Here is a 20,573-nt window from a genome sequence, read left to right as displayed (position 1 = left end):
CACCCTGTGAGCAAAGGAAGGCAACAAATGAAAAACACAGAAAAGACTTGAAAATGCACAAAGCTTCAGCTTTGGTTAGCCAGTAGATCAGTCATGTTCCAGTCAGACTTTGTAGACAGAATTCACTGTACATTCACAAATCTTCAAGTCCAAATTTTGATGCAGCTGAAGGTATGTAAGTCAAAACTCTTAAGTTTCATCCCTCCACTTTTACTGTGTCATTCGTCACCTTATTGACCTATATCAGGACACTTTACTTTGACTATAACATCTTTCCAATTATTCTGATGTTTTTGGTTTGTGGATCAATGAATGCAACATTATTTGCTGCAGTGTATTTTTCGATACTTCCAGCAGATGTCACCAAAGTAAGAAGCTTCCTCGTCCTTCACATGGTGGGTAAAAGGTGTATTTATTGTCAATAGCAGGTATAGAGAATGGGACATGAACGTTAAAGTCAAACCCTGTCATGCCCAGCCGACTTTCAGCCCTAAACACATCGTTTAATACTATGGACACATTATATTGTTCATCGGAGCTGAACTTTTTCCACTGAGTGTAAATAAGTAAGGAATTGTTGCATAATGAACACTAGAGGAGCACACAGAGAGTGCAGACCTCTGCCAAGTCCAATGATCCAGTCGTCTGTGTTATGTAAATCTGCAATTGCAACCACTTCAAATACATATACATAAAAGTCTGCATATTTCGGTCACCTCTGCTAATTTTGCTTGCTTGTTGGTCGGATCCACATTAGGTGCAAAATGCATTTACACCTGATGTAAAAAAAATGTCTTATTATCTTAATTCTGCCCAAACTAAAACCAGATCTTAATATGCAAACATGAGGGCGTTTCACAAGGTCTAGTTAACAACAAACATCTGAGATGCTCTTATCTGTCCAAACCCACAATTCATATATTCACAAGTAAAGCTTAGACTCTGGAGACTTCCAGTTTCTCTTTCATACTGTGTAAAACAGACAGAGTCCTTGTCCAGGCCCTTGCAGACTGGGCATGATCAAAGGCTTACATTTTGCGCTGTTAGTCCAAAGGTACAGAAGTGCTGATGGACTTACTTATGTGACCGTTTTATTGCATGGAATAGCGGCTCTATGCTAAAATCCCAACTTTAGCACCTTATTCAACAGACTAGCACCCTTTAACACTAGAACCGCCAGGGCTCACAGTATACCTAAAACCGCCAACGGGTCAAATTTACCCACTATTAGAATGTATTGATTTTCAAGGTACAAGGTTCATTTATTTATCATTTTGCAACACAAGGTTGTATAATGAAATGTAAGATGTGGTGTCTTTATGCAGCTTACAATGACAATGAAATATTTAACAATAAACTTTATTTGCAAAGCACTTTGTGAACAAGGTGCTTGGCAGAAAACAAACCAGAGGGCAGCAGACAGTCCAGAGAGCTCCCCACCATCAGACTCACCTTCACTCGAAGCATTGAGTCAATCTGATGCCTGATTTACATTCATGCATCTCTTCATCTTATCCATGTTGCATTGGAGTTTATGACTTGATGAGCAACTTGATGACACACAGTAGCAGAAATAAAGGCGTTGCCATAGCAACTTACAATGTGTCAATCTAGACACGGGAAATGAATAGCGCGAAAATGGCGGCGTTCTATATATATGGGTAAATTTGACCCGCTGGCGGTTATAGGTATAAATGGCCATAATTTAAATCTGGCTTTATGTTGACATTTTTTAACAATAGGGGGCGCCACTGAACACACTCTTAGGAAAAGTCCGAAACAGCTTACTATCGTACTAATCATGCTAACTGTTACGTAAAATTGAGTATGTCATGGGTTCCCATGTCATAGTATGCAATTTTGTGTGTGCGAGAAATGCCCGGATGTATACTAGATCGGCCCAGATATTTGAGTATGAGACGGGAGCTCAATGGTTGTACTCAACTGCCCCAAAATGCATTGCGGCTATTCAGCTTCTACTATGGCGGCGATGGACCGGAGATCAGACCGGACATACGTAAACGATTAAGTCACGTGATACGGAGAAGACGGCTCCGAGTATGATGCAAACGGCATCCTCATAGTCAGGTTAGTAGGCAGTATGCAGTACATACTGTTTGAGTATGTAGTAGGCAGTACATTAGTATGCTGTTTCGGACACAGCTAAAGACTGGGGCGCCTGAGTATTTCCTGGAAAAAAGTTACAATCAAAAGACAGCTGCGGGTAAGACTTCTATCAAGAAGAAATCAGAATCAAACTTAATGAAAAGGCAAATATAAAGTTTATTACATGGACTAAAATTGAAGAAAAAGTAATTAATCACTGTGTGTGGTGCAATATTGCTGTGACCTCTGGTGTGTTTTTTTTTCGGCTAACATTTTTCAAAAAAGTGGCCAAACATTTCCTTGGCTCAGATCTTTGAATTCACCAACCCAATTAACTAAATGATGGAAACAGAATAATAAGATTGCTCTGTGTTTGCCAGACATCCTACAGATGTGAGTTCCTTACCATTAAGACAGCCAGAAACAGATCACATGTAAATATCAGGTGTGCATTGGCTGCACTGGAAATAAAAGTGTGGGAATATAAATTCTCCACACTGTTTGTTTGATAGTAGCTCTAACCAGGGCTGAACTGATATATTTACTTACTGTTCGACCCCAAGGCCAACCACTGCAATCCTTGTGTTTACCATTCTTTACCAACAAAATCTACATGGGCTTGTAGCAAGAGGGTCTATGGATCACATAAGGAGACAATCTCTTTAAAAGAATGATTTATTTCATGGTTTTTATGAATGAAGTGAGTATTTATGTGTGAGAAGAGTACCTTTTATACTGTTTGACTCAACATTGGTGACGTACGTTAGGACAGAGGGAGTGTTGTCACTTTAAGATATGCAGTCAGATGTGCCATTAAAATAAGTGATTTATATCTTAATCAGTTGAAGTGTTGTAACACTCCTGCCATGATTGTTACAAGTTGGCTGTTACTTGTTGATACTGAACAGCTTGTCTTTTGGGATGGACATGTGAGGACATTTTGTATTCCTGTCAACAGAGTACGGTTTTTGAAGAATGGTCTCTAGTCAATGTTTCCTATTTGGCACCTTATGCCTTATAAATGTCCATATATGTCAACACACATCTCATGTAACCTTTACTGAAGCCAACTGAATTGATTAGTCATACAGTATGTAGCAGTTTATCATAGGTAGGCCTGTTTTGCTACTTTCTGTGTAAAAATGTACAGTCCTCGTCAGTTTGGTGGTTTATGTCATGACTTTTTTTAATAGTTAGATTCTTTTTGGTGTTTAAAATGTGACTGAATGATGCTTTATCCTTTGAGAGCAGAACCACCGTGAACTTTAATGAATAAAAGAAGTTCTCAAAGTCGGCACGAGTCAAGTTTATTGGATACAATGCTGTCATGCCCGTACAGAAAAACACTGAAAAATCTTTACAGCTTCTGTATTTAATTTAAAAATAACTTTTTAATTACAATAAATAATATAAACTTCATGCTCGGTTTTATATCATTTCACCTAGACAAGCACCTTTTTGCATGAATTGCATTTCAACCATCAAAAGAGGCCTGAGCTTTTGTTTCCATAGCTACCAGGAAGTACACTTCCATGTTGGTGAATCATTCAATCCACACCTTGACATTTTGTTCTGTTACTTGGAAGTTGCAAAATCGATGTAAGTGAATTCTTTCCACGATTGAACAGGCACTTACCGTGGGCTGTTCCTTTGAGGCATTCATGTACTCTAACGTCATCCATCAACTGTCATTGACATTTGATAATAGCTGAATGTTGACTGAAAGAGGAGGTTAAGACAGTAGGTTGTGCTGCATTGATCAAAAAAGTCGTACATTAAATAAGTATGTATTTTATTCGCTTAGTTATTTTATAGTTGTAAGGCTCCTTTTGTACGTCTGCTGTACTCGCCTCAACCTTTGGGGGTTTTTTATGCAAGGAAACAGTGACGTTTCAAACTAGAAGACAGTATGATTCCACACACGAGAGATAAATGGTAAATGGACTGTGCTTATATAGCGCTTCTCTAGTGTTCCAACCACTCTAAAGACTGTTACATTATATGTAACATTCACTCATTCACACTCACATTCACACACTGATGGCAGAGGTTGCTATGCCAAACTCCAATCAGAATTTATGCTCATTCATACCCGATGGCTTTGCTTTTGGGAGCAATTTGGGGTTCAGTGTCTTGCCCAAGGAAACTTCTGATTGCAAGACGATCGACTCTACCACTGAGCCACAGCCCTCCCACACTAAATCAGGCATGTTGTGGGAATGAGTTCGAAACACATTTGAAATACAAATTAATTTAAAAAGTAAACCAAATAATAATAAACCATAAACCGTCTGTGTTTAGCAGTCCTCTTAAATATTTTATTACACTTTTATGTAATTACAAACTGTATTATGAACACACTATCAACTGAGACCTTGAGCTTTCATCAGCACATTATGAAAGTTCTGCCTGTGGAAGTCGGGCTGGCCTGCTAGAAACTGAAAGTAAACCTTCAAACTATTAAGACTTTATAGCAGAATCAATTTAGTAAAAGGTGAGCAATGCTGAATATTCGAGGTGAATATTCCAACGCCCTTACCAGCTATGCTGTAATAAGAAACAGGTTTAATGTGGGATCATAATTAAAACCATCTCCACCCATTAAGTCAAATTACGCAACATGTAGAGCAGTCATGCCACTGGTTACTGCCATGCCCGTTCTTTGTTGACATGTTAGTACTAAAAACACTGTTGGAGTGTGCGCAAGGCACTTGTCCTCATTTCCCTCCCTCTCTGAAGAATGTTGAGCCTTTTGTGTTTCTATGGTTACATAAGTTTGTAGATGTGTGTATTTATGGGTGTGTGTCAGTTGGTCATTTTCACAGATTACCAATCCTAAATATTTGTTGCTCTTATGTGTCCTCTTGTCGACTGCTGTTACTTAAGTTTTTCTACATCAGTTATGTTATTTGTCGTTGTAAGTTAGAACTACAAACAATTTTAGAACAAATAAAGGCATTGTGTTAGTTAAGTTAGTTGAATACATCGAAAGACCATCTGCAAATAAGTTTATATGGATGTTTATTTGGTTTTTCTAAGATCTCAGATCTGTTGTGTATCCAAGATTGAGTTAGGAAAGACGAGTTGATTGATGACATTTCTATTTGAACTGAAGCAGTCAATACTATCATCTCTTGAAAAATACTACATCTAACAAAGCATGTTTTTCATTATAAACCTGCAACAACTTTAATAAGCTGTTCTGCTCTGACGATGATCTAAACTAGTTTGCATGTGACTGTTACTTATTAGGTCATGTATGTTGTAGGTATCTGTGATTCACTGGTCTTTATAAAAGTGAGTGACACACTGTAAAGTTTAGGTAACCAAGAAGTTTATAGAAAAGGATTCCCTGGGTTTGTTCAAACATGAGTACTGCTCGAGGTATTCCCTCGTCGATGCCTCGCCTGCGGGTGGAGGCGCAAAGTGGAAGTGCATATGTGTGTTTGAATGGAGGGATTGGCTTTGTTAATAATGGTTACTGTGGTTTTGGAGTAGTAATTAGTTTAATTGTTAGGGAGAGTGCAGTCATCTCTCTTGTTGATTTTTTTTATTGAAGGCTTGTACTCTGGCCTTTTACATAACATGGTATCAAGAGGAGATTATTAACAATAATTCTTATCAGAGTGTGTGATAAGTGGCTGTTGCCTCACAAAGTCCCAACAGCCCGATTCATAGTCCATCAATGTTTTAATGTATTTATGTAATATCTTTAATGATACAAATCTTTGCGTGATTTCTTTCACCCCACCTCAATTAATCAGAATGATATCAGTGACGTAAAATGTGATCTCATTGAAAGATCATGCAGTGACAAATCAACCCGGACAAGTTTCGTGTCACATTCTTCCTGTGTGCATGCGGGTGTTTAATGATAAGGTTTGTACAAAGGGATTTCCTCAGACAGTGTACCTGCTGGGGTTGGTTAATCAAAAGGACTGTATGATGCTAAATGTGAATTGTTTCTAATGTGAGGCAGTCAGGATTGGAATGGCGGGAATGCGATTACAGGTTTAAATGCAGCCCTGTTTCTTAGAAACGTAATGTATGTAGAAGTAATTTCCTGCAGCAAATAACAGTTCAAAAAACATTTGACTGAGTTCCTGAAAAGTTCTTTTGTGTACTATACCAGGACCACAGGCTGGAGTGTGGACCTTGGACTCTGCTTTTTGCACGCCTTCTGGTGCAGAGTGGTACACAAACTTAGTCTTTCATTCACTCTGTAATCGTAATCCCCGGCTGTGATTACGTTGTTACCTCAACAGAATTATGAAATGAGTTTGAGAACATGCAAACATAATAATTTTATGTCCCACCTGTTATTTACTGCTCAGATTTTCATAAATCCAGAGGATAGATCACTATTTCATTGGTAGGCCCATGACCTTTTATAAAGTGCCACAATCTAGCCAAATATTACCTGCCACAAATGTATCAACATGTAGTTTTCCTGAGCACATTCTTGCCCCCAAGGGAATAAACCCTTTTATTGTAACACATGATGAGGCTCTAATATAGCAAAATGATCAGTGTGCCATTCACCACGGACCTGAAGTGATATAAGTTAAGTTACATAAAGTGTGGTTTTATCCCTTCCCATATAATCATATATATCAGAATAAATCTGATTCCTCAGGAGAGTATGATTTGTTCGTGACTCTGAGATCATCAGCTCCAGTGACCTTAATGTCCGCCCTGTCTTAGCTTTAAAGTGAATGTAACGGGTCGATGGACCCGTAAAGGTTTACAAGGCAGCAATCAAACTTCTTATCAGACTCAGAGCTGTTTCTGTGTCAAGGCAGACCCGCAGTCCAAAGATCAAAGTCAAGGTCAGCAATTCTCTTCTCAAGTGGCTGAGCTTTTGGAAGGTGGTTAACACAAAGCTGATGAAGCTTTTCTTTTCTGCCAACACATTGTGATTTTTCTACCTTTTCTTACCAGACACATATTTGATGTTAGAAACATACAATTAATGAAAAGAAGCAAAACTAACCAAAGTTAAAACGTTTATTTTGCTATAACAGTTCAAATTATCACGGCTGCTTGTTCTTGTCAGTGTAATATCAGTATTGTTGGATTACATATGTGTTTCTGCCCATTTCAGTGCTGTTAACAGACATTCATATGGTGCCCAAGCTAAAGTGCTTTCGCTGGTGTTCCATTATCTAAATGTATATGCTGACTGTGGAAGTGAGTAAACGGAAACCTTGCAAGTCTACCTTTGGAACTTAACTACAGAGCAATTTTTCTCTACAGAATTAAATATTGTAAAACATGTTCACTCCAAGATGTGTTTAGTCTGAAAATTGCCATTATATACAATACTCAACAGGCCCAGTCTTAACATTTTCACTGGAAACTATTGATACTTTTTAAACCTTCAGAGTAAAGACTTAAAAACCAGTATCCTTACAGCTAGTGAGATAGCTAGGTAGTTAACTACCTAGTTAGATTGATACATAGATCTTTCTATGCAAAAGAAAAGTGTAGGACCTAAAAATGAACGATGAGGAACACCACAATCCATTTTATGGTTTTTAGAATAACATTCATCAATGCCTGTGGACCCATTCATCCTTTTAACTAGCTAGGTATCTGTTAAGCTAGATAGATAGCGAGAGATAGACAGCTATAGATAATGTTTAATGTTTATACTCCAGATTTCAAAAGAAAACTCATACTGCCTTCAAAGCTTCTCAGAAGGATAAAAAAGGGAAGGACCTAAGATTGAACACCAATAGCTTTTAAAAGAACATTAATCCATGTTTACAAAAAATCTATATTGTTAAGATATATTTGAACATATTACTAACAGTTCAACAGTAAAATGCTCAAATATTGGTGTATCAGTGTTAACAATCAGATAAATCACATATGTAATAAGTCACATGTGAATGGAAGCCCTTAGCGGACATGCATCCATACATTATATTTACTCTGTTTTCCCGTGATAACTACTTATTTCTGGTCGAGATCTCAACTTATTTATCACGTTACGCGGCCACCATAACTTCAGATGATCATAACTCAGAGTTGTAAAAGCACAAAACGAACATAGAAGCAGCCTTAAATTACCTCAGTAGCGTGGACAATGGCAGCAAGGTATGTTGTTGTCTGTAATATCAGTGACCAGCCTGGTATTTTGTTTTCTAGATCGCTAAAAAATTATCCTGTTATCAAGACAAAACAAGCTCTGTTCTCTGGAGATAATGGTCCAAATGAATCCGTTAAAATGGGAAAACTTGTTTTCCGGAGATAACGAGAAAAATAAGTCTAAATCTCAAGAACACAATCAGAAATACGTCGTTATCACGGAAAAAACTGAGTAAATATGTATGTATGCATGTCTGCTAAGGGCTTCCGTACATGAAGCATATTACTGAGTACTTTCACTTTTGATTATGTAAGTTTTTTATTTTGCTGTATAGTATGGTTTTAAATGCATGGCTTTCAGTTTAGTGAGATTTTTTACATTTTGGAATTTGCTCCCACACAATCTTTTTTTCTGTTCGGCGCACTCAAAGAGAGCAGAGTTATCACAGTTTTCCTACAGCACTTGAAGGCAGCGCCAGTCCTTACAGGTTGGGAGGGAGCGTTTACAGCACGCAGTAAAAACTCCGACACACGCCACCTCTGTGTTACTCCTGAACACAGAGAGGTTGCGTACAGGTGCGGGACTGAGAGACTAAGAGACTGACTATCCACTGACACAGCGGGGCAATCCACTGTCTATTGACTTGTTTTCACTTTAGCCTGGACTTTAGTCTCGACACACAGCCAGCTGATCTTACTGTGTCCATCTGCATTGCCTGACGCGACCATCCTAGTGTCGGACAACATTCAACAGCGCTACCATGCCTTCTCTGCGACACTCGTACACGGTGACAGCACCGGAGGAACCAGCCCCTCTCCCCCTGGACAGAACCGACCTGCAGCGCAAGAATCCGCCGTCGTTGTCCCGGTCCAAGCTGGTGTCCACTTTCATGGGTCTGATCATCAACCAGGCCAAGGTGAGTCCACCTAACACGTCTGCACCTGTGCGTCTGTCTCACCATTCCAAAAGCAACCCCCTCTATCTGAGACCCTTACGTTCTTAACTTTTTTAGAAAGAATACTATTTACCCAGACTTTCTAAAGTTAATATGCAGTTACTTGTTTTTAACCAAGGGCGTCACCTTTATTTTGAGAAGAGGGTCCTGCCCATGCCCCCCCCGAAAACAGAAAAGTAAAGTAATTTATTTAAAGTGTGCAAAAGCCCTGGATTCTATTAAACTTTACTGATTGAATATAGACAGCAGGTAAGGTCAAATATAAATAACATTATGTAATACAGTATAATAGGATGTTTAAGTGAAGAAAAGGGAAAACTTCCTCAAACAAATATGCATATGCAGTTAAGAAATGGAATGGCTATACTCAAGCAGACAAAAATTAAATATAATAAAAAATAAAAATATGGTCACTTTATAAGGTCATTACTGTTGTATAAAAAAAAAGGAGAATTTGTGTGTGAAGCTGGTTATTTTTGAGTGAAAATATCATTTGTGAGCTGAAATTTAAAATGCAGCATACTTAAAGTCACTTCTCCATCTTTTCTTCAACTCTGACACCACCTTGACGCCCATATAGGTCTTTGTGGAGGTCCAAATCTGACATTTAGGCCGCTATCAGCCCTTAAGTGGAGGACTGGGTCTGTAAGCAGAGAAAACAGGCAGGAACACAATGCAGGGGAGTGAAGCACAGCCTGCCTGAGAGCAACAATTTGAGTGTGACGTTTGTTACATAATAGGACGGAGCTCTGCTGATAAGGAATGTGTCCAGACTGTCACCTTATCATCTGCACAGAACATTGTGTTAACTCACAGCTGCCCACAGCCCGCAGCGCATATTTGTGTCCATGTGGGTTTGATGTGTTTACGTCAGTGTGAAAGAGTTATCCGACTGCGCTCCAAGGCCACACTTGAACTCTTTGTCCTTGTTAATACTGTAGGGGATATTTTTAGTCTCCACTGAGGATTTGTGCTCTAAATGGTGTGCATGGTTGTGAATACAATGCAAAGGCAGGATCCAGTTGTACCTACTTTTCTTAGCGTTAACTTTTTTAATGTGATTTTTAGTTCTTCCACATTAGCAGTTTCTGCTTTAGCTTTGGTATGGAAGCTGTAGCAGCTGTAGCCATTGCAATTGTTCAGTTGGTGCACCACTTTTATCAGGATTGACGAATGTTAACAACTTATGGATTGATTGGTAGATAAGCAAGCAAAAACTTTAACAGGCAGAAACCTCAAGAAAGACTCTTGTGGATGGCCATCTGCCTTCACGGGTATAAAGGTTCACTGGTTGATATTACTAGGTCAAAATTTCAGTTCAGGGCGGCAGTTAACAATCATTTTTATCATTGGTTAATTTGTCTAATATATTTGATGAATCAGGTACAAAAAAGAACTTCCCTCACAATTGCCCAAAGCCCAGGGCGATGCTGCCAAATTGCTCATTTGGACCGTCCAACATCCCTACATCCAAAGATATTCAGTCTACCATTATATAAGACTAACAAAAGCAGTAAATCCTCACATTTGAGATGCAGGGGCCAAGAATCTTTTTTTAAGACCTTGTTAATTGATGATGAAAATAGTTGCAGCTTGAAAAATTTGCACCCGTAAATGTGTCAAATACTTTATTTTATGACCAAAAACCCCCTCACCCCATCACCCCTGCCACAACTGTACTTCGTGTTTACTGTTAATTAGTTAGCATGCTAACGTTATCTCAGTAGATGGTGAAAATGATTCCAATTTCTATTTAGAAACACCAGCATCTTAGCATTTCCACATTGCATGAAATAAGCATCTGCTAAGAAAATAAATCGAAGTTGGCAGTGACTCAGAGATTTACTCCATAAAATTCCTCCCAGTGCTTTTTAAAGGAGGTTTTCTCACTAAAGTAGGTCTTTTTCACAAGTATTATTTTCTCTACTTATTGTAGTTTCAAGAAAATAACATTCCTCCTCTGGCCCTGCAGTCCCGTAGCAGAGATTTATGTTGATATTGTTCAGAAGGGAGTGGCATATCTGGCACCATGTGCATGCAGGAGTGTTGCTTTCTTTATCACACGTTGCACGGCCTTGACCAGGCATGCATGGCAGGTTAAGCACATTGAGTTCTCCTGCTCCCTCACTTCGTCTCTCTGAAGTCATGCCAGTATGTGGAGAGTGTTCTTGTTCAGAGCACAGAGATTACCTGAATGCATCACAGACTCGTTTTTTGGACGGGTCTTTTAAATCAGGACCCGCCTGCTGAGCGTGCCGGGCCCCGCTGGTCAGTATTCACAGCAGTGCAGCAGATTGAGACTCGCACCATATGGTCACCTTCAGATACTGCAGAGAAGAAGAGAAACACTAAGGGGAAGAAATGAGTAACCTTTCAGCCGAGGGGGTAGTTTATATTGTTGATGTAATATTTTTGAAAGCTTTTGAAATAACCTTGCAACCACTAAACCTCTCCACTGAAAGTCTTAATAAGGAAAACAGCAGATTAGAATATGCAAACGTCTTCATATTTACCTTAACAACAACAGACTAACCTGAAATACAGGTAGCTGACGTAGCTGCTCAGTGTACGGTTTGTGTACGTACATATGGTGTGTACATGTGCAGCTCCTCAGCCGTCAGCAGAGCCGTTGGTGCATGACAAGGCTGACTTGCTCCGAGTCATCATGTTACAGTGTTACTATATTATGTTCCATCAACAGGTCACAAGTCAATATGTCACCTGTTAATACTCAGATGCTGGCATTGGTACAGGAAGAAAATATCAGAAGTATTTATTGTTCAAACACAATAATAGAACTTCAAGGAAGATTGTGTTTCGGAAAGTAATATTATGATGGACTTCTTTCCTACTTTGTCTAAACCCACCTAGTGAAATGTCCCCACAATAAAAGACTTGATGATATTGGTAACATTGTAATTGTAAACCGGTTCCTTACTAACCCCTGCTAGAGTTATGCAAGGGCCTGAAACTCTGACTCAAGTTCAGTCCCATAGACCCAGCCTAAACCAGCTGGTACTGCCGAACTCAAGATCCAAACTGGAATCTGTATCTCGATTGCTATAGTTCTGCTTTATGTATGTGTGTTTTTTAACACTCATTTGGGGAAAGATATGATTTCTTCTTTATGAATTACCATTAAAAATAACCCAAACACAGGCCAGAACCTTTTGTTCTTTCATCGAAAAAAGATATAGAATATTTAGCTGTAACTTGAGGGCATTTAAAAACAACAAGTAGACTCCAGAACACTTCTGAAACAACTGAAATGCTGTTATTGTCATGCCATGGTCATGTTAGACTTGCAAACTGGGACGTGTTCTGCATCAACCTGCATCGAGTGTCTTCCTGATTGGACTAACATAACCGTGGCCTTAAAATAATGTGTTTTAATTGTTTAAAAAGAAAGTACCTTAAAGTTTTATTGTAATTTTTTACGTCTTCATGTATCCCTATCTTCAAACAAAGTCATTTTAAATCCAGAAAGCGCTTCTACCCTTAATGTGAATACAATGGATGATTCAGTTTGGGGTTCAGCGTCTTGCCCAAGGACACCTCGACATGTGACTTTATCAGTCAGGGATCGAACCGCCAACCTTCCGATTGAGAGACTCAACCACTGAGCCACAGCTGCCCCATTATATATGACCACGCATGATTGCTCGGATAGCATTTCCACACACTGATAAACATCCAGAGTCTTGTGATTGTGCTGGAATTTTTGAGTCATACCACATCAGCAGTATTTAGAATGATAGAAGTACCTCTATCAGCACATGTTCGGTGGCTTTCTGCATCAGTTTGACTTACAGATGATTAACACCGCACCACCAGAGGCACCGGATACGTCAGAAACTAAACCGTCTGATCCTTGCCTCAGGCACTAATGTGAAACTCTTTGCACAAACAACTCGACAGTGTCATGCTCCTTGGATTCCCAGTAGAGGTATTTTTTTTCCTGCCTTCATCACATGCTGATGTGATGTCACGTGTGATGTCGAGCTTCAGTCAGTGCAGAGAGAGGTCAGGACACGCTGTGGTGTTTCATTAAAGCATGTGCTAAACAGTGGCTGATATCCTTAGCACAGTGCAGCACAGATGCTGCCAACAATGTGACTGTCAGATGGTTTGCATTGAGTGAATGCCACACGGTCATGCAGGATTATTCACACTTGAGGAATGTAGCAGGGCTGCTATCAGACAGTAGTTTCATCATACTGAGACCATGTGCAAGCTGATCAGATGGGCTTACAGTTGGCGACACACACCAGGAAAAGAACAAGTCTCACGCTCTTTAATTCACACAGACATGTGCAGCAAGTTTTTTTGGCATCAATACATCACCTCATATTCTGCTGTCATGTGAGCATAATTGAGAAAACACACAAAGCGACTGTTGGGCTCTCTGAATAAATGTTTGGTTTGCATTTGACCTCTGGTCGCCCAACTCACATGATAACTAAATATATCACCATAATGATCCCAGCTCTACGTCATCTTGGCTTAAGGAAGTGGACATGATGTCACCAACTTGTTTGTGAACCCCCCTTTTAAAGCCTTGAGATCAGCATTTTGGGTTAGGGTTAGGAACCAGTAGTGACAGGGTAGATTCTCATTGCTTTCTTTCTACCCTGGTTGACTGGTCGCTGTGGTAGCAACCTGTCAATCACAGGAAGCCATTCCCTAAAGTATAAAAGAATATCATTACAGAAGACTTGAAACTATAGATTGAGACCATAAACTCATCAAGAAAACCTTGCTGAGGTAATAAATCAATGATAAGTAGGGTCATCTCTAGTACACTTATGCAATTGAACTGTGGCTCAGTTAGTTGTCTCTCAATGGGCGGGTGGAGGTTCGAAACCTGATAGCTACAGTCACATAACGAAGTGTTTGGGCAAGACACACAACCCATCCTGAGGCATAGCCTTTGCTGTATGAATGCCTATAGAGGCCGATAGATCCTGATTGGCACTTAGGTCATTGCCGTCAGTGTATGAATGAGTGTGTGAATGGGTGAATGTGACCTGTAGTGTTGTGTAATGTGACTGCTATGTAAGTGCAGTCCATTTACCACGTTATTGAACTTCATTTTGCAACCATTGTAGTTGCCCCCTGCAGGCCAAAAAAAGATTGCAGGTCCAATCCATCGGCTTCATCGGCCTAATATTTACAGTCTACGTTGAAGCTCATAATGCCCCACTACTTGCACGTCTTTGGCTGATGTGAACTAATAGATAATTGCAATTTTTAATGATTCATTCTCATTTGGGGCCTAAATATCTTCACCAACTGATTTAAGGCCCCCTGATGTTTGCAGCACTATCTGTGCAGCATTTGTTGGAAAGTTACGGCTAAAAATTGTGTTTGTAGGTTTAAAAGTCAGTCTAAGAGATGCATTTACATGTTGCTGAAGGTTTATAGCATGCTCACATACTGTAAACTCTTCAGAACCCTTGTATAATCTATCAAACCATGTTATCTGCTGTCTAGCTGTCTTTTCAAATAGCCTTCTTCCTGCTGCATGATAACATTGTTGTTTTAACTTATTATTCCCAACAAATAAACACGTATACTAAAACCTCCTTCCTTTCTTTTTGAACAGAACAAAAGCCCTCAGGGCCTGGTCGGACTGAAGAACCTGGGAAACACAGTGAGTTTTTTTAAATTCATTTTGTGCTCAAATATCCAGCACACAGCCCTGCTCTGACCTCCTGAAACCAACGACTGTGTCTGGATTTCATCATTTAATTACTTTTTGTTGTTTTTGCTCTTTCCAGTGCTTCATGAACTCTATCCTACAATGTCTGAGTAACACACCGGAGCTGAGAGATTACTGCCTGAGAAACATCCACCGCACAGACCTCAACAACAACTGCAGGACCAACGCTGCTCTCATGGAAGGTAGGACGACACTCTGGGCTGTTAAACCATCTGTTAGCAGCTTTATGACGAATATTATAGACCTGTGTGGCGCTTTGTCAGTGTTGAGTCACTTTATGGCTCAGCAGTAGGTCACATATTGACGACTGTGTGCTTAGCTTTCTATGACTGCAATCAGAAACAACAATTATCGTTTTCACCTACATTCAGTTTGAGCTGCACACACCTTCAGTTCAGAGGGTGTGTTTGCAAAGCATGTTCTCACAAGTCGCTTGCTCCAGTTTGTACACATCCAGACAAAAACACCCTTCAACAGTTAGTAAAAAATGTCTCTCTAGTTTCTACAAGTTGCCTGACCCAGTTCTGTTTCGCAACTGTTTACTTATGTAGTGTAAAAGTGCTGTTCAAAGTATGTGGAGTTTTAGCTGAGCATAATTCATCTAACATACTGATGAAAAAGTCAAGAATGACATTAAATTATTGCAGGTTAGGATCAGATTATGCATGATTTTTAATATTTTAACATTAAAGTCTACCCTGTTGTTATGCGCAGTTGATATTAAGACATAGATTCATTAGCACTCGGATCCCATCGGCTATAGTTTGACAACAGTTATGGCCTCTGGGGACAGCGGTGAACATGCTGGGCGTGTAGCCAGCGGTTAGCATTAAACAACTTCCTTTTCTGCGTGCTGCATTGTTTACAGAAAAATAAACCGTTTTTCTTGTGATTTACTTTAATTAACGGGTCATTACGGCGCATCATGCTCCACCATCTTTTGCTCTCCACACAGACTGTTTTTCCTGCACACGCCACAACCTGCTGATAGGTGATTGGTCAATATTACTCTGACTACAAGCGCAGTACAAACAGAAGCCAGAGCACTTGCCTTTGTTAAAATCCACGTCCCTGCCTACAGATTTTACATTTCTATGTAGATGTAAATAGAGATGACGTTCAGGCTGGTTTGCACCAACAGCTTGACAACTAGAAATATCTTATTCAAGGTCAAAAATCTTCAGCTCCTGCAAGCAAGCATGCTGAAGAATACAGCTTTCTCTAAAGACTTTGGGAAAAAGAAAAACAACCCTATGAGGATCCAGTCTGTGTCATAATTTTATCAGTAAAAAGTTCAAGTTGAGAAGCTTTTAAAAGTAGCATATTTTACATTGTATAATGGATGATGTTGAGCACAAATGGCAGATATGTTTTTGATGATTATTGTCTAATTTTCTGTCTCTTTTTCTCTTTCCTTCTGCTGCCTCAGAGTTTGCAAAGCTGACTCAGAGCCTGTGGACATCTGTGAACAACGAGGCCATCAGTCCCTCTGACTTCAGGAGCCAGATCCAGAGATACGCTCCCAAATTTGTGGGCTGCAAGTAAGTCCGCCCTCCACCTGCTTTTAAGCCTTCAATTCACTTCCAATATTAAGACTGATTATTAGAGAAACCTGCACGGAATACAATGGTTGAAATTAAGTGAGAGTTTCTTCTTTTGTCTCTGTGCAGTCAGCAGGACGCTCAGGAGTTTCTGCGCTTCTTATTGGACGGTCTCCATGCTGAGGTGAACAGAGTGACAGTCCGCCCTAAGGTGTCCCTCGAGGACTTTGACCACCTTTCGTAAGTCAGCGCTAACTGTCCAAACTCTCACCTCTGCTCCAATAAGTTACTCATAACACTGACACCTTACACTGCCAAAACAAATAGCTGCTACATACCTGACCGCTCTGCGATGCAATAAAACGTTGGATAGAAACCGTGTAATTACTTCTAATTACTTTTTTATTTCTGAGTGTCCATTTTATTCTTTAGAACAAATAGATCCTTAAATATATTCAATGCCAATGTTTTTTTAACATTAGAAAAACATGGACTCTCCTTTGGAATTTTCTATAGTAACAGGTTTTTGGAAGAAAGACGTACACTGGTTTGACTTTGTGCTCCTGTGTGCTTTAATTTACAGGGATGAGGAAAAAGGCAAGCGGATGTGGAATATGTACTTGGAGAGAGAGGACAGCAAAGTTGTGGGTAAGAGATTTATCTTCAAACCATAACTGAATTTATGTTAATTATACACTTTATTTATATAACACCTTTAAAACACTGTTACAACGCTCTTTACAGCAAAAAAAGTGCACATTTCAACACAGACACAATAAAACAATCTACAAGCCATATAAACTAAATACATCAGATAAGACAAATACAATAAACCAAACAGAAACGTCATAAATCATACAAAACTAATTAGCATCCTTGTTCTGTTTAGTCTTTAAGCATTCTAAATGTCTTCTCTGTCTTCTTGCTGTTAGATCTGTTTGTTGGACAGCTGAAGAGCTCTGTGACCTGCACCATCTGCGGCTTCTGCTCCACAGTGTTTGATCCGTTCTGGGACCTGTCGATACCCGTTGCACAGGTCAGAACACATCTTTCTTTACAGCATCTAATCATATTTTGACTACATGTAAAGGAGCTGTTATGTCTTTATTTTCATACTGACACGCTGTGTATTTCCACAGAAGAACTCAGGCGAAGTGTCTCTCAAAGACTGCTTGAGACTCTTTACGAAAGAAGACGTGCTGGACGGAGAAGAGAGACCGGTAAGAAGCCTCACACTCCTGTGTAAAGATGAAACATGGATTAAACAGCAGCAGTATCTCACTGCCTTCTCCCTCTGTATGTCTCTTTCAGACATGCAACAGATGCAAAGCCAGGAGGAAATGCACCAAAAGGTTCAGCATTCAGAAGTTCCCTCAGATCCTCGTGCTTCGTATCCTTTCCTAACATCTTTGCACCTACTTCACTTTTTAGGCCTACTTCATGTAGACGCTGCTAACATGTTAGCACACACTTAGATAATTTTGAGGCCATAAATGTAAGGTTGATTTATGTATGTCTATTCTGCTTATATTAACGATGGATCGATTATCCAAAGACCTTGTTGTCCCCCTCAGGTCTACAGAGCTTCTTAGCTCATTGTTTGACACCCAATCTGTAATACTGCAAATGCAAAGGCTTTCATCAGTGGGCCATAGGCTCAATCACCATGTGTTACCTCATTCGGCGATAGAGACTTAACAGACATTTATTTAAATGAAAATCTTCGAGATCTTTAATATTTAAAAGTGTTAAGCCAATCTGTCTTACTGCAGAATATTTCATGAGCATGTGCTAAGTCGTTGGCTCCTTGACTCAGTGCTCCTCTCAGACCTGAAGCGTTTCTCAGACTCAAACATCCGAACCAGCAAACTGTCCACTTACGTCAACTTCCCTCTCAAAGAGCTGGACCTGCGGGAGTTCTCCTCAGAGAGCAGCGGTGAGTACTTTCAGAAGATGAGGAGAGGAGAGGAGCATGATTGTTGCTCTTGTCGGCTGGATTTGATGAGTAAGGTTTGACTGAGAGTGTGTGTCTGTCTGTCCCTGCAGAGCGGGCCGTGTATAACCTGTACGCCGTGTCCAACCACTCGGGGAACGCTTTGGGAGGACATTACACGGCGTACTGCAAGAATCAGGCTCTTGGGGAGTGGTACAGCTACAACGACTCCAGGTATCTGCTCGTATATCAGCTTGTAACCTCACATATCATGTCATTAGATTGTCAGAAAGGTGTGCTGTAAAACTAAAGTTAATCTCATTAGCTGTAAAAAGGTGTGTCCTGCATGCGTCTGTGGTTAGGAGTGACTTTGACCCTGATCTTTTGTACTGTAGGGATGATTCCTCTGCACATTTTTAATTAATAAAAAAGCCCTGCCCCTGAGCATGTTTCCTTACAGGTACAATGCTCTGTGGTGTCCAGTGTAATAATTAAAGGGTGTACTGGATGTTCTGTGCAGGGTGAGCCCGGTGTCCTCCAGCCAGGTGCGCAGCAGCAACGCCTACGTCCTCTTCTACGAGCTGACCTCCTCCTCGCACAGCAAATATCAGACGTGTCGGCTTTAGACGTCGCGGAGAAGTTGCCTAAAAATGGAGTCAAGACACTGCCGGCTGCGAGAGCTCCATCTAGTGGAGAGAGTACTGCCATTACAGACTGATGTAAGCATGGAGCACAAAGAAAAACACACTCTGACCTTCCTCTTGTTGTGTTTTTGAGGGGAAAAGGTGTGTGTGGAGGCACATTTGCACTCGGGTGGAACCGAAGAGACACTAAGAAAAGTCTTCCATTATCAGAAAGGTGTAGAAATTCAGCTTTAGGCACAACTGTGAATCAGTGTTTAAGAATATCCTCTTCAAATCAACCAAATTATGTTTTTAGGTTTATTTTTTACTCCAAAAAACACAGCAGTGCCAAGATCGGAATCTACACCCACGTTTTCCTTCTTTTTATGCACTTTTAACCTGGACATTATTACGTGAGGCCTGAACACGGACTAGACAAATGCCTTATGTACACGATCTAATTTATTCTATTTAACACAATGCCAGTAGTTGAATGTGTATACCGTAGATGTCATTTAACAAAGCCTTATGGTTTCCTCTTAGAGCAGTGGAAATCCAGCTGTAGAGAGAGTTTGTGTCGTGTCAGAGCACATTTTATTTTTGTACAGTATTTATGGACAGCACAGTGAATGTAGCTGTACTGTGGAGAACTCGAACCAAAGCAGCTCTGTGAAAATGCATCAACACTTCTTTATCCAGCAATAATGTTGCTGACTTTGAATACAAGTCAGTTCAAAGTGTAAATATACGATTAAAATTCAATGTTAACTTACACTGCAGTGCGTGTTTTTTTTTCTATGTTATTCAACCATTACACTGTATATCCAGCCAACAAATGAAAGTTAAGGAAGCGCTAAGGTGGATGATTTTAGAGAGAAGTTTTCACTATTCAGCAAATGTGAATGCAGAAATAACGAACCATATGCTCTAAATTACAAGTCCAGCAGGAATTAGTCATATTTTTTGGGGCCATCTGGGAAAGCAGAACAAGCTAAAATGACAAAAATGAAGTGTATGTGATCGTGTTAGCATGTGGGTTCCTTTTTAAGCATCCAGCAGACGGAAATACAGAATAGGAAGTCGTGTTTCCGGCCTCCTGATGGATTTAAAACCTATATTTTCTCTCTTCTTTGCTCTGTGTTCTGTCAACACCTGAGGGAAACATCCGGCTTTTAAGTAAATACTCAGTCATGTAAACCATTTTGTAGTGGTTTTGGTGCTATGCTGGTTCTGTATAGTGTTTTTATTTTTAATACATTTTTTTGGCCTTATACACCTTTATTCAGAGAGAGGGGACAGGTGATGGTGTTGGAAACAGGGGAAGAGAGAGTGGGGATGATACGCACCACTTCGAGGACTGTAGCCTCTGCACACGGGACACGCGATTTAACTGCTGAGCTAAAGTGACGCTCCTGTATGGTGTTTTAATCAGCTTGAATTGCTGCCTGTTGTGGGTAGAAATTTGGTTGTTTGTGGGCCATAAAACAATGAGCAAAACAAGAGGCTCAGAAGCCCCGTAGAGCTAAGGCAACTACAGAGTCAGCGGATAATTTAAATCAAGCGACACATATCACCTCACACACAGTAATTTGATCCTAT

General features: G+C 40.0%; 1 protein-coding gene across 1 annotated transcript; it reads left to right on the top strand.

The window, feature by feature from the left end:
• The first annotated feature begins 8,763 nt into the window (after positions 1 to 8,763).
• On the top strand, positions 8,764 to 19,718 carry usp2b (ubiquitin specific peptidase 2b). Its single transcript, XM_069673691.1, has 12 exons — positions 8,764 to 9,116; positions 14,761 to 14,808; positions 14,936 to 15,059; positions 16,307 to 16,418; positions 16,548 to 16,658; positions 17,002 to 17,066; positions 17,351 to 17,454; positions 17,558 to 17,638; positions 17,730 to 17,808; positions 18,247 to 18,354; positions 18,465 to 18,585; positions 18,872 to 19,718. Exons 1-12 carry the CDS (start codon positions 8,961 to 8,963, stop codon positions 18,975 to 18,977), a joined length of 1,215 nt encoding a protein of 404 aa, XP_069529792.1. The 5' UTR covers positions 8,764 to 8,960; the 3' UTR covers positions 18,978 to 19,718.
• Positions 19,719 to 20,573: the final 855 nt, after the last annotated feature.

Source organism: Semicossyphus pulcher, unplaced genomic scaffold (assembly GCF_022749685.1).
Source record: "Semicossyphus pulcher isolate SPU_LCO1_2020_fin unplaced genomic scaffold, fSemPul1.0.p SCAF_10, whole genome shotgun sequence".
Classification (NCBI taxonomy): domain Eukaryota; kingdom Metazoa; phylum Chordata; class Actinopteri; order Labriformes; family Labridae; genus Semicossyphus; species Semicossyphus pulcher.
This window is presented reverse-complemented; position numbering and strand designations above follow the sequence as displayed.

What these genes read in the sequence shown, in the direction of transcription:
- usp2b (XM_069673691.1), top strand. Translation starts at nt 8,961, where the DNA reads ATGCCTTCTCTGCGACACTCGTACACGGTGACAGCACCGGAGGAACCA. An exon ending in CCCAAATTTGTGGGCTGCAA is followed by an intron (nt 16,419 to 16,547) that starts GTAAGTCCGCCC and finishes GTCTCTGTGCAG; the next exon opens with TCAGCAGGACGCTCAGGAGT. An exon ending in AGAGGACAGCAAAGTTGTGG is followed by an intron (nt 17,067 to 17,350) that starts GTAAGAGATTTA and finishes TCTTGCTGTTAG; the next exon opens with ATCTGTTTGTTGGACAGCTG.